The sequence below is a fragment of the Lutra lutra genome, chromosome X (genome assembly GCF_902655055.1).
Source record: "Lutra lutra chromosome X, mLutLut1.2, whole genome shotgun sequence".
Taxonomy (NCBI): Eukaryota; Metazoa; Chordata; class Mammalia; order Carnivora; family Mustelidae; genus Lutra; species Lutra lutra.
Window position 1 is genome coordinate 28,875,501 of NC_062296.1, and position 14,629 is coordinate 28,890,129.

The 14,629-nt window shown below is 38.0% G+C and overlaps 1 protein-coding gene across 2 annotated transcripts in view; it reads right to left on the reverse strand.

Annotated features, from left to right (window-relative positions):
* WDR44 (WD repeat domain 44) overlaps window positions 1-14,629 on the reverse strand; it is an 89,656-nt gene that overhangs the window by 47,172 nt on the left and 27,855 nt on the right. Inside the window, exons 2-4 of one of the 2 annotated variants that reach the window (XM_047716022.1) lie at window positions 11,670-11,703; window positions 4,886-4,960; window positions 2,281-2,331 (exon numbers count right to left, since the gene is read on the reverse strand). In XM_047716022.1, coding sequence (XP_047571978.1) covers window positions 2,281-2,331; window positions 4,886-4,960; window positions 11,670-11,703 — 160 coding nt within the window. The remainder of the gene's footprint in view (window positions 1-2,280; window positions 2,332-4,885; window positions 4,961-11,669; window positions 11,704-14,629) is intronic. The other variant, XM_047716023.1, reaches the window with a different exon arrangement.

Sequence of the window (14,629 nt, forward strand, 5' to 3'; positions counted from 1 at the left end):
TCATGACCAGAGCCAAAGGCAGAGGTCCAGCCCACTGAGCCACCCAGGCGCCCCTGATCACACTTTTAACACAGGAATATTAACTAGGGTCCACCTACTTTGTCAATTAGGTGGTTACTGAGCACTGAGTACCTCAGTGATAACAGAAGCCAGTGGGTTTAAGAATGAGTAAGAGGTGACAAAATAGAGATAGCCAGCACAACCCATGTTTTCAAAAGGCTTGACTATAAATGGAAGAGGCTGTAAGAAAGTGACCCAGCATTTTCACAAGCTGAGGGGAAGGAGCCAATGGAAAGTAAGATAGCAAAGTCCTGGAGAACAAAAGAAAGAGGGTCTATTGTGTATTAGGCCTGCACACATATTTTCTATTTAATCATCACGCAGGCCTTGAGATAGCTAGATTATCTCCCTTCTATAGAAACAAGAATCTGAGGTAAAGGCATTAAGAATTTTGTCCAAGAAAAAAAATTTTGTCCAAGGTCCTACAGCTAGTAAACTACAAAGTTAAATCTGAAATCCAGGTTTTCCCCAAAAATCCAGTGTTTTTTATTATTATACCACGCTACTTTGGACAGAAAAAAAAATACTAAATTGAAACTTTAATACTAAATTGAAACTTTTTCAAACTTGAAAAAGAGGCAAAAGATGAAAACGAATTTGCAGGTAAGGGAAGTGAGAGCAGAAACGGTGTAAATTCAGGCTTCTTAGTCTCTAATATCTTCGTGCAGTCAGAAACAAGGTTATCTGCTGAAAGCGAACAGGATACATGTGGGCGCAGTGAGCATGAAGTGACTGTAAAGGTCTGAAATGCATAATGGAAAGGCTAATGCCAGAAGAGGGGTTAAAATGAGGTTAAAAACCGTTAAGTCTTCCCCAATCCCTTATCCCTTCACTAAACTTCTATCAGTCTTACCATTCACTACAGTATGAACTATAATATAAACACAAAGTAGTATATGGGCTAGCTCTATATAAATATTTTCTCCATAGCAGATATTAGCTTTTGAAACACAAGGCCCATATTTTCCCCCTCTTGACAAGCCCTCATGGCACCTACGTGTAGTACCTAACCCTGTAATTTTTATTTTCTGGGTTTCAGGAGGTAGCAGGCAGGGAAAGACCAAAAGAAAAGTGAGAATCAAGACCAACATAGATTGGGACTTCACCAAGATCAAAAGTTTTTGCACAGCAAAGGAAATAGTCAACAAAACCTAAAGACAACTGACAGAATGGGAGAAGACATGTGCAAGCGACATATCGGATAAAAAGGGCTAGTATCCAAAATCTATAAAGAACTTATCAAACTCAACACCCAAAGAACAAATAATCCCATCAAGAAATGGGCAGAAGGCATGAACAGACATTTCTGCAAAGAAGACATCCAAATGGCCAACAGACACATGAAAAAGTGCTCAGCATCACTCGGTATCAGGGAAATACAAATCAAAACCTCAATGAGATGCCACCTCACACCAGTCAGAATGGCTAAAATTAACAAGTCAGGAAATGGCAGATGTTGGTGAGGATGCAACACTGTTGGTGGGAATCCCAGCTGGTGCAGCCACTCTGGAAAACAGCACGGAGTTTCCTCAGAAAGTTGAAAATAGAGCTACTCTACGACCCAGCAATTGCACTACTGAGTATTTACTCCAAAGATACAAACATAGTGATGCGAAGGGGCATGTGCACCCCAAGGTTTATAACAGCAATGTCCACAATAGCCAAACTGGAAAGAACCTAGAATTCTATCGACAGATCAATGGATAAAGAAAATGTGGTATGTGTATGCATGCATGTGTATATATATGTGTACACACACACACACACACACACACACACACACACGAATATTATGCAGCCATCAAAAAAGAAACGAACTTTTGCCATTTGCAAGATGTGGATGGAACTAGAGGTTATTATGCTAAGTGAAATAAGTCAATCAGCGAAAGACAATTATCATACGATCTCACTGATATGAAGAATTTGAGAAACAAGACAGAGGATCATAGGGGAAGGGAAGGGAAAATGAAGCAAGACCAAACCAGAGAGGGAGACAAACCCTAATCTCAGGAAACAAACTGAGGGTTGCTGGAGCAGAAGGGGGTGGAGGGGGATGGGGTGGCTGGATGATGGACATTGGGGAGCGTTTGTGTAGTGGTGAGTTCTGTGTATTGTGTAAGACTGATAAATCACACACCTGTGCCCCTGAAACAAATAATACATTATATGTTAATTTAAAAAAATAGAAGAGAAAAAAAGACACACTAACAGGGGACATACCCTCTTATCTTCCCTTCTCATCTTCTGTGATACGAACTCCATCACTTCACCCTTTGTATTACAAAAGAATTATCATATTCTCCCCTGGACATACTTCCAAAATGTACTTTCTTTAAACTAAAAGGATCTCTATGGCAAATGGTGCTGTAGTCAGTCCCAAAATTGTTTTGTTGTTTATATTTAATAAAGGCATAATGAGCATAATGACAAATGAAATTTAAAAAAAGACACCAACATAGAGATAAACATGCTAAAGCAACTGTTGGCTCCACAACACCCCCCTGGCTTCAAAAAACTGATCTTCCAATGACTATAAAACCAGATGTTTTAGAATGATATAAGAGGCATTCCCACAGTTTGGCCCTAACTTGGGGCTCTAGTCTCATCTGCAACCATTCTGCTCATTTTCTCTTCTCCATGCCTTTGGTTATGCCTTTCAACTCTCACCCCTGCCTGTGCAAATCTTATCCATTCATCAAGAACCAGCTCAGATGTTACTTCCTCCATGAGGTCTTCCCCATTCCTATCCTCAAGCAGGAAGTTAAATCTCCCTTTCTGTTCTTATTACAGTTTGTAAGTTTATACGAACACTTTACATTCAGTTTTGTTTAACTAATTGCCTCTACTAAAACATAATAAGCTCCTGGGGACAGGGACTGTGTCCTGCCTGGAGCAATGTATATTCCCACAGCCTTTATCATTCAGATGTGATACTTAACTGAAAAGACTAGAACTTAAAGTGAGACTTAGCCTTAAGCTTCACTCAACTGTTCCATAATGTTTACTATTTTTTCAGTTTCTAAAGTCTCCTTAAAAATCACCTTTTTTGGACACTATTATTTATCCTAGGAAAAAATTCTTAAAAAGGAAAAGAAGAACTCTAGTGGAAAAAATAGAAACATTTCAAGTTTTCAACAATAAAAATGGCTAGATGCCTTGTAATACATTAGATAGAAACTGACATTATCAAATGAAAATTGAATATTGAAATTGTGTAGAAATATGACGAAAACTAATAATGGTAAGAGGAAAAAGTAAAATACAGAATTCTATCTACATTATTATTAGGCAAAGAAAACCAAAAAAACAAAAATGCATGCAAATGGGTGAGAGGAATGCTGAAAGGAATGCTGAAAAATTAAGACCACTGTTTGTTATAGTGTAGAACTGTGGGCAACTTCTGATCTAAAAAGAAAAAAAAATGGTATTAGTTTTGTTGTCTTATTTATGCTGATACACAATACCATTTCTCCCCCCAAAATTCCTTTTAAAGGAAAAAAGCTGATCAATATTAAAATATGGAGTCCAATGGGGCACCTGGGTCTCTCAGTTGGTTCAGCATCAGACTTTTTTTTTTTAAGATTTTATTTATTTATTTGTCAGAGAGGGCCACAGAGAGAGGACAGCAAGAGGAATGGCACACAGGAGAAGCAGGCCCCCTGGCAAGAAAGGTGCCTGTTGTGGGACTCGATCCCAGGACCCTGGCATCATGACCCTGACCTGAAGGCAGATGCTCAACTGACTGAGCCACTCAGGCATTCCTCAGCATCTGACTCTTGATTTTGGCCCAGATCATGATCTCAGGGTTGTGGAATTGGGCTCCATGCTGGGCATGGAGTCTGCTTAAGATTCTCTCTCTCTCTCTGCTCCTCCCCACTCTTTCTCCCTCTCTAATAAATAAAATAAAATAACACTTAAAATATAGAGTCCATTAAATTTATAAATTCTGTAAGGGAAGAACAATGGATCTTCATCGAGGGTGATCTGGCCTAGTACTCCTTCCCAGAATTCCGGTGATGTCTGTAGGACATTTTTAGTTGCCACGGCGGGGTGCAGGTAGGGAGGAATCTACTGATGTCTAGTGGGCAGAAGCCAGGGACGCTGCTAAGTATCCTGTGACGCACAGAAAAGTGTCCCCTTCCCTCCGCAATAAAAGATTATTCAGCCCAAAGTGTCACTATTGAGAAACTCTGGGACAGAGAATGTGTCATGTTGCTGGTCTCCAGAAACCCACTGGCTAACGTGGGGCCAGAGGCCCAGAAAGTACTCACAAGCAGTGTAACTGAATGAACACACGGCATCCTTTCTCCTCGGGTTTTCTCCTGATTCTATGAACTACCCGTTGTCAAAATTGTTATCTTGTGCTCAGTCTCTTCTAGTAAACCGAACTCTAAAGCTCTAAAGCATCAATTCTTTAAAAGGTATCAAAGGCATTATCAGAGTAATGACTTCTTGTAACCTCTAGCGCCTAAAGACATCAGAATTTGCTGCACGGAGCTTTTCAAAACCTTTTTAACTCTTGGTAGTAATTTCAAGAATAGCTACAGCTTATTCTATAAAAACAGAGCATAAAAAATAAAAATACATTACAAAACATTTTTCAAAATATTGTTTAAAGGAACAATGATAGACTAGTTTGCTTATGAAATGACCTCTAAAAAGCCTGATGTGTCTTCAATCTCAGACTCAAGATTCAAGGAACATTTACTGAACATCTGCCAAATACACGGCACTATACTCAAATGATATAGAAAATTTTCCACTTTAAATATAACATGTACATAGGACATCTGTTAAACTAATACTGGCATTATATCTTACCAACCTTTTTAGACACATCTTGTTTGAATTCTTGCACAGGAGACTCATTTCCAACTTGGTGTGCAGTGTTCTCAGTTTCCTATAATAAAAAGAAAAGAAAAACAGATCAAATGATGACTTCTTTAAAATTCTGCTTAAGATGGGTACAAATTAGAAAACACAGCATTAATAAAGCAAAGGCCTTTCATAAAGGGCTTAGATGTTTGTCTGAGGAAGATGCCCAGATATTTTATGCTAAGCAGGAAAATGTGATTTGTATAAGGTTACTACTAGTCAGCAATTTTTGGTATTTCTTTTTTTTTTTAAGATTTTATTTATTTGACAGAGAGAGATCACAAGCAGGCAGAGAGGCAGGCAGAGAGAGAGAGAGAGAAGGAAGCAGGCTCCCCGCTGAGCAGAGAGCCCGATGCAGGATTCCATCCCAGGACCCTGAGATCATGACCTGAGCCAAAGGGAGAGGCTTAACCCACTGAGCCAACCAGGCGCCCAATTTTCGGATTTCTATGGCATTAAGTTATTTTCCTATAAATGTGCCCATCTTTTTGACATTAAGAACCATACAGGAAGGTAAAAACTACTGAGTACCTCTGTAGCTTAAAAGATGAAGGATTTAAAAAAAAAAAGATGAAGGATTTAAAGCAAGAATCAGAATTCCTATTTTTCCCAGAGTATTGCTCCATAAATATGCATAAATATAAAAGTACATAATGTAAAAAAACACATTCAGAGAATAGTTTTCTTAAAAATGCTACATGCTTTAGATGAAAGGAATCAAGACAACAGAAGTTAAAGTCCTCCAAACAGTAACAGATGAAAATTAAACCCACCAAAAATACATATATATCTACGTATACATTCATATACACATACGTACATATATATATATATTTGGGAGGTTAGACAACGTAGAAATGGATACCGCTTTTCTGCTGGAAAAAATAATTCTGGTAAAATAAGACAATTACACATTTGCAAATGTAAACATAGTATTTGTCTCCATTCTAAAATGTCATTATGTTTACAGAAGTATAGCAATTTGAATGCTATTAATGATACTGAAAAAAAAACTTTTCATAATTTTTGGCACACATGATTGAGTCAGAGAAGGTCACAATAACCATTTTTGACAGATAAGCAACCTAAGGCACATAACGATGTACGCATGAAGGTAGCACTTATACAAGTATTGGGATATGATCATGATAGGTGATGTGATAAAATTACTCCAGATCAACATAATGCTGAAGATTTAATGCGTTAAGAGACATTTCTGTAGGATTTCCGGTATCTTCAAGCTGAAAAGTTGTTTCATGGAGTTTAAAGTGTCAGGTTAAAAAAAATCCTAACTCTACCACAACCCATGAAGGCCTACATCTTTGACACCTTCTTTATTTCTCACCTCCCTTGTCCACCATAACCCCACAATCACACTGTGGCCAACTGGATGGTTTTTTACCACCTTAGAGTGACAGCTCAAGTGTTATCACATTAGAAAAACCTTCCCCGACCACCTTAAAATATCCTTACCTGCTTAACTTTCTATCACATTATCTATATTTTCCACTTCTTCATCGTACTTATCCCCATCTGAAACGACCCTGTTGACTTGATTATTTTTTTTGTCTCTTCCCTGCCCCGCTAGAATGTGAGCTCCATGAGAGCAGGGGCTTTGTTCTGTCTACCACTATGTACCCAGTACCTAAAGCAGTGCCAGGAAAAGTAATCATTTGCTAAATGAATGCTGAATAACACATGGCTCTGGCATTTCTTTAGTAAATACACATACCTTAAGTTTATATATCTTTAATCAAATTCTGGTTTTAAATTAAAAGAAAAAGAACTCTAATCAAAACCAATTAGTAAGATAATCTTGACAAGATGAAGGACAGAGAATATTTGAAAGGCTGATGGTCATCAAGTACAGTTAACGCATATTAGAGAACCACCTTCAACTATCTTATGAATTAAGTATATTTATACAATTATCCTCCAATAACTGTTCACTAGTAGGAAAATCAGAAGCACTATACAAAATTAATTCCATGGGTATGTTCCCTAAATTAAACCTAGCAAACATACACACTAATAATTCCTGTGCCTCAATTTAATTTGTTTGAATTAAGTACTTACAACCATCACAGATTAACATTGTCACACTGATCAAAACTGCCAAGCAGTGGTTAGACTTCTATTTTATCTAGCTTTAACAAAACTCTCCTGAACTTTGAACCTTTGAAAGGTATCAACCTCTATAAGGTAAACTATGGTTAAATCACAAGTTTAATGGAGTGATATGGCACCTACCAGAGGATCTAATCTCTAGAGAAGTTCATCAGAAGGTTTCTTAGTAAAACCTGATCTAGCACATATAGAGTCATCTGTGATTCTCTCTCAGGTATGTCTAAGGTCCATGTCTTTCCCCTAGCACCTTGATCAGGCTGTGGAGGTAAAGCAATGGAAGCCAAGAGTGTGTCTGCAGACAACCAACACCAACTAGAACTTCAGACACTCCTCATTTATTACCTCCTTCGGAAGATGGGCTGCTGCATTACTAAAGCACAAGGCCTACCAAATCCCAGCTTCCCACCATCAGGCCATTGCTCTAACCCATGCCTATCACAACCTCAGGAATAGATTTCCTTAAGAGGTACAGTTGGGGGAGGGGTGGTGTGTGGGTGGTGGCTCAGCTGGTTAAGCATCTGCCTTCAGCTCAGGTCATAATCTCAAGGCCTTGAGACTGAGTCCTGCATCCCGCTCCCTGCTCAGGGAGTCTGCTTCTCCCTCAAACTTTGTCCCTTCCCCCCATCCACCCTCCCACCCTGATCATGCTCTTTCTCAAATAAATAAAACCTTAAAAAAAAAAGAGGTATGGTAGGATCATTCAGTGTCTAGCAACTCAGTCCACTGTTTCCCTCCACCTCTGTTGGATATTAGAAAGCCACTTGTACCCTCCTCACAGTACTCAGTTCTACAGTTTGAGCTTTTAATTTTAATAAGCACATCCAATAAAAGACTAATCATTTTAACCAATAATTTGTACAAAAGTAATCTATACCTGGGGTGCCTGGGTGGCTCAGTCAGTTAAGTGTCTGCTTGGGCTCAGGTCATGATCCCAGGGTGCAGGAATCAAGTCCTGCATCTGACTCCCAGCTCAGCAGAGAGCCTGCTTCTCCCTCTCCCTCCGCTGCTCCCCATCCTTGTGCTCTGTCAAATAAATAAAATCTTTTTTAAAAAGATTTTATTTATTTATTTGACAGACAGAGATCACAAGTAGGCAGAGAGGCAGGCAGAGAGAGAAGCGGGGGGGAAGCAGGCTCCCCGCCGAGCAGCGAGCCCGATGCGGAACTCGATCCCAGGACCCTGAGATCATGACCTGAGCCGAAGGCAGAGGCTTTAACCCACTGAGCCACCCAGGCGCCCCAAATAAATAAGATCTTAAAAAAAAAGTAATCTACACTCTAGGAGATTTTCATTATTATCTACTAAAGAACAGTAAGCTAAAAATGTCAGTTACTAAAAAATTCAGGTCACTTCTCGTTCTTACTGGTGAGGAAGGGGAAGCTATTAACAGTGACTGAAGTAAAATTTTATGTATTTACTTATTTACTTTTTTAAAGTTTATTTATTGTTTTTATTTTTTGTTAACCTTTACCCCCAATGTGGGGCTCCAACTCATGACTCTCAGATCAAGCCAAGAGTCGCATGTTCTTCCGACTGAAGCAGTTACATGCCCCAAAAGTGAAATTTTAAAAAATATTTTAGGGGCACTTGGGTGGCTCAGTCGTTAAGCCTCTGCCTTCGGCTCAGGTCATGATCCCAGGGTCCTGGGTTTGAGCCCCACATCGGGCTCTCTGCTCGGCGGGAAGCCTGCTTCTCCTTCTCCCACTGCCCCTGCTTGTGTCCCTCTCTGGCAGATAAATAAAATCTTAAAAAAAATTAAAAATAAAAAATAAAAAAAAATAAATAAAAAACATTTTGTTTAGAGACATGACCTCCACTCTCTTTTGCTGCGAAGAGTAAAAAAGAAAAACAACCAAGAAATAATTCTTAAAATAGTGGTCATGTCCATCCATCAATTCCTATCAACACAATTCCTTTGTCCAAGTCTCAAGTCTTAACATTCTAAATGCCTCTTAACAGCTCTCTCTGCACTTAGTCTCTTTCCTCCAAACTATCTCCCACCCTTCCACCATTTAATCTTTTGCTAAGTCCCCCAGCCAAAAAACTCTGAAGAGCACAACTGTTAAGACATATAAAAATTGACTTTTAAATGTCTTGCTTCAAAATTTTAAAGCCAAGAGTTTTTTTTTAAGCATTTTATTCATTTATCGGAAACTGGGGGGTAGGGGAGAAAGGGACAAGTTGACTTCATACAGAGCCCTGGCTCAATCATGACCTGAAAAGAAACCAAATGTTGGAAGCTTAACCAACTGAGCCACCCAGGTGTCCCAAAGCCCAGAGTTCTTAAACTGACATTTGAGGTTCATCAAAATCTGGCCCCACTTTATTTTTCCATCATTTCACTGCTGAAACATTTATATAGGTCACACCAGTTTTTCAATGCTCCCAGCAAATTCTATACTTTTGCATATTAATGAGCTTTATACTATTGCCTAACATACAATGCTTTCCCAATTTTTCTCTATCTGCCTATGCAGTTCTCTCCCAATTTTCAAAGCCAGCCCAAGTTCTACCTCCTCCCTGAAACTTTTCTCTGCTATTCCAGGTACCCATGCTCTCTCCTGTTGTTCTATCTCCCCCTTCCTCTTCCAAACTGCTTGGAGCACTTAAAGTGTACTCTATTCTACAAACACTAATACCTCATATACATCCCTCCTCTGTCAGACTATAAAATCAGAAAAAAATCAGGACTATACCAAATCTTTCTTTGGACTGCTTAATACCAATAGATACACTGTTATACATGATATGCACTCAATAGTCTGAGTACATTCATACCATAGACTACTATTTAATAAAAAGGAATAAACTGTTGATACAAGCAACAATTTGGCTCACAATCCTTTGAGCCAGTCTCAAAAGGTCACACACTATATAATTGCATTTATAGGATATTCTCAAATGACAAGATTACCGGAATGGAAAACAGCTTAGTGGCTGCCTGGGGTTAGGGATGATGTGAGGGAGGGGGCAGGTGTGACTTTATAAAAGGGTGGCACAAGGGAGATCTTTGTGGTGATTAAATAGATCTGCACCTTGTGGTAGTTACACAAATATATACATGTAATAAACTGAAGCAAAACCATACACTCCTGTTGTACCAATGTCAAATTTCTGATTTTGATATGGTACTATAATTAAGATAAAATCACTGGGTGAAATGCATGACAGATACACAGGAGTCCTCTGTACTCTGTTCGCAGCTTCTTGTAATCTGTAATTATTTCAAAATAAAAAGTAAAAAAGAACACCAACCAACTTTTTTTTTTTACTAAATATGTACATTTTCTATCTAATTTTATTCAAGTTAAGCACAATCTATAATTATTGAGATAAAGTAAATTTTGCAAACCTATTTTTTTTTCTCGCAAACCTATTTCTTATAACCTATAAATATCTTAGAGCTAAGTGGCTTTTAAAACGTATAGGCATAAACAGCAATTGTCTCTGGGTGTGGGGACTGGGAAGTGGACATGAGGAATGGGAGGGAAGCCCCATTTTCAACCATCTACTTTTTGTACTGAGCAGATTTTAACCACGTCAGGAATTATTTTTAAAAACTGTTTTCATCAAATAGAGTAAATACGAGAACTTTTATTAAAAAATATAAGGAATGAAGAACAACCTTAAACACTCAGTTTAAGAAAAAGAACATTACCATTAGCTTTCAACCTCTTGCATATCCTTCTTCATTTTTATTACATTCTTTTCCCCTCAGAGATGCCGGATACCTTGAATTTTGTGTTTATCATCGCTCGCTGTTCTTTACAGTTTTACCATGTTTCTATCACTAAACATTACATTCTAAAGAATATATTCTTTCACGTGTTTTTGAACTTAATATAAATGGAATCTTACTGTATGTATCTTACTGTGACTTGTTTTTCCCCCACTTAACACTATGGTGCTGAAATTCATCTATGTCACTGTATATTACCAATTCATTCATATCTGCTGCTGTAGAATATGCCATATGAACATATCACAATTTATCAAAGAGATCAGTATCCAATGTGCATAAATAGAAGGTAGGGACACTGGTACTAAAAAAAATATATAGCATGTTTGAAATTATACATACATTATACACAGATATACTCAAACATACACATACAGTATATATTCTGTTTGATGGAAATAGTTTTGTTTGGTGATATTCTTGGACCTAAAATGGCTCTCAGTTGCATAATATCTCAATATCAAACTCCTTTGCTTAGAAATAAAGCTGGGATTGATTTTTATATAGAGTGATGATACCAATGCATGTGCCCATAAGAAGTATACAATTGTTTTGGTTATTCTGCATTTCTGTCATGCAAGTATTATTTTTTCAATTAACATACAAACGTATTTTATAGTATTCTTCTATTCTAAAAATTATAAAACAAAATTAGTGGAAATCTAAAATATTTACAGTCCCTTCCTTATAGCACAATATTTGTTATTTCTAGAGTACCTAATAAAACCTAGTAGGACACAGGGACAATATTATTTACCAAAAAATAAGTAACAGCAAAAGCAAGAAAATGAAGATTTACATAAAATAGAAAAATGAATGAGAAGTGTACACTACTTGTAGAAATATACTCTGAGAAAACACAACTTACCTTTAATGTTGAAATCCCAACCTTTCCTGGAGACCTGTACAGAAATAAAAGGAAGGAGGTGAAGAGTGGAATGAAGAAGGGAAATACTTCTATACATTTATTAAAGAGAAGCCCACATTAAAAAAAAATTTATATAGTTTGTGATTGAAAAAAGTCTTCTGTGCACATAGAAAATGTAGAAAACATAAAAAAGTAGAGAAGAAAATACAAGTGACCCATAATCCTACAATCTAAAGATTTGAGTATGTACCTTTTCTCTTCCCAGGTACTTATGATGTATAACACTATAATAAGCATCCTTGGAAATAATATTCTGTGCTCTTCCATGATAAATGTCTTTAAAGTAAATTTTCTATGGGTGCCTCGGTGGCTCAGTCGGTTCAGCTCCCAACTCTTGATTTCAGCTCGGGTCATGATCTCAGGTTCGTGAGATCAAGACCCCAGTAGGGCTCCACGCTGGGCATGGAGCCTGCTTAAAAGTCTCTCTCTCCCTCTCCCTTCACCCCTCCTCCCCATGTCATGTGTATTTTCTCTCTCTCTAAAAATAAGTAAATCTTAAAACAAAACCCAAAACAAACAAAAACCCCAGTAGCTATATAAAATAGTGTGCACCATGTAATTGTAGTACCCGGACAACATAATTCCATGTTAACAAAGGACAATTTCCAGAAATGAAAAATATATTCCCAATTATTTGGCTTCCCGGGCAAACCTATACTGCTATGTAACAAAATTCTCTTTATCCAGAGGTGATTAGGACCAAGGCTATTATGATTTTTAAAAAAAGGGAAAAAGCGGTGCTTGGGTGGCTCAGTAGGTTAAGCCTTGGACTCTTGATCTGATCTCACGATGGTGAGATCAAGCCCCACATTCGGCTCTACCCTCCATGGGGAGTCTGCTTTTCTCCTTTTCCCTCTACCCCCCATTCAAGCACAGTGTCTCTCAAATAAATAAATCTTAAAAAAAGAAAAAAGATTCCACACAGAGGATGTCTAAAACAATGTAAGTGCAATCAAAATTACAAAAATAAAAACAAAAACCTTGAAGGGGCTTGAATTTCTATGCTGCATATATTCTGAATGCCAATTAGGAAAAAAAAAAAAAAAATCACCCGCCTCAGAGGTGTAGCTGCAAGATGAAATAAGATAAAAAAAAAAAAAAAAAGACTTAAGCCCCGTGTGAGGTAGAAAAGGGAAGAAAAAGAAAATCTACTTTCCCTATGGCCTTCACTTTGAGAAATCTGACCAGGTTTTTTAGCTGTCAAAGAAAAAAAAAATACACACAGAATATGGAACCACATTTATCTGTTATGTAACCGATTTCATAAAGAACGCTTTCTGGCCGTTGAATCACAGGATCTAAATTATGGGCCAATTGTTGACACACATGGAAATATTCCAGATTGGTTCTAAGAGGACTTTACATATAGCGATGTACAAACTGTAAAGAGTAATTTATTACTTCCTTCTGAGAGCCAAGGGGACATAATGAAAAGAGCAAGAGCTTTCAAGCATATGGACTCTGCTTCAATAGTCTTTTCTACCATTTACTCTACGTGTGATCTTGATAAAATCATTTAATTTCTCCAAACCTCAATCTCCTCTGTAAAAGGGCAAAAGCACTCTATTTCACAGAACTTCTCTAAGGACTAAGTGAGAGCCATAGGGCACGCACAGTAAGTGGGAGTTTCTTTAGCAGCTTTAAACTGCTTCATCCAAACTCACAAATGATGAGCTTCAGCAAGTGCCTCCAAGATACTCTGGCAGTTTGTCAGCAGCGGGGAGCCAGAGTCCAGTTTTTGAACACAGGAAAGATACCCTAAAGGCTGTCAAACTCCAGCCCACTTACCAACAGGGAATATGAAAAAAATCAGATTATATTGAGCTGATGATTAAAATGGGATCTGGCTTACATTCTGTGATGCCATTAAACAAAAAACTAGTAACAAAAGACACTCATGTTTGAAACATATTTTAAATGTTATTAAGTTGTTATGGCCTTGGTAGGCAGTAAAACATTTCAGACTACTATACCTTCTTCTAGGCTAATCAAGCCTAAGATTGTCTTTACCAGGGTAGCCTGCAGGTAAGACCAGAATTCTTTTATGATACATTTTTTTGAACCATTTATAGAACATTGGCATCTAGTAAAAAGTGAAAGTAGTGGCATCTGGGTGGCTCAGTGGGTTGGGCCTCTGCCTTCGGCTCGGGTCGTGATCTCGGGGTCCTGGGATCGAGCCCCAAGTAGGGCTCTCTGCTCTGCGGGGAGCCTGCTTCCCCTCCCCTCTCTGCCTGCCTCTCTACTTGTGATCTCTGTCAAATAAATAAAATCTTAGCTAAAATGATTTGTATCATGTGCCAAGATGAGAAAAGGATGATTAGTTTCACCCTAAGAAACAGTAAATCGTTATTTAGTATTCCCACAGTAAGTGTCCCTAATGGGGCATTGTAATAATAATAAAACAATGGCCATCATTTATTAAGCATGTGCCCCAAACCTTGCTAAGATTTGACTTGTTCCAGCTTCTTTCGTCCTCACAATTATCCTATGATGTAGTTTTATTACCTTCCCTATTTTACACAACAAAACTTGAGGCTTGGGTCAGATGAGGTCATTTAAATTGCACTGCTAATAAAGAGTTGGGCCAGAATCAGACCCCAGGCAGTTTGATGCTGAGAGCCCACTCTCTAAAATACTTCGCAATACTGCCTCCTTTCTGGGTAAGGTGTTAAGATGACGATTATGAAAATATCCTAGTTGGTGCTATGAATGAACACCGAAGTAAAAGCAATTAGTGCTGCTTCTTGAGTTGGACCAGACTGATTAAGTCAAAAGCTCTGAATCCTAATCTGCCTTTTACATACAATTAACACCTAATTGATTTGACACTACTAGGGAATAAAATAATGAAACATTCCATATATAATATTTCAAGAGAGATGAAGCTTCTCTTTCAGTGC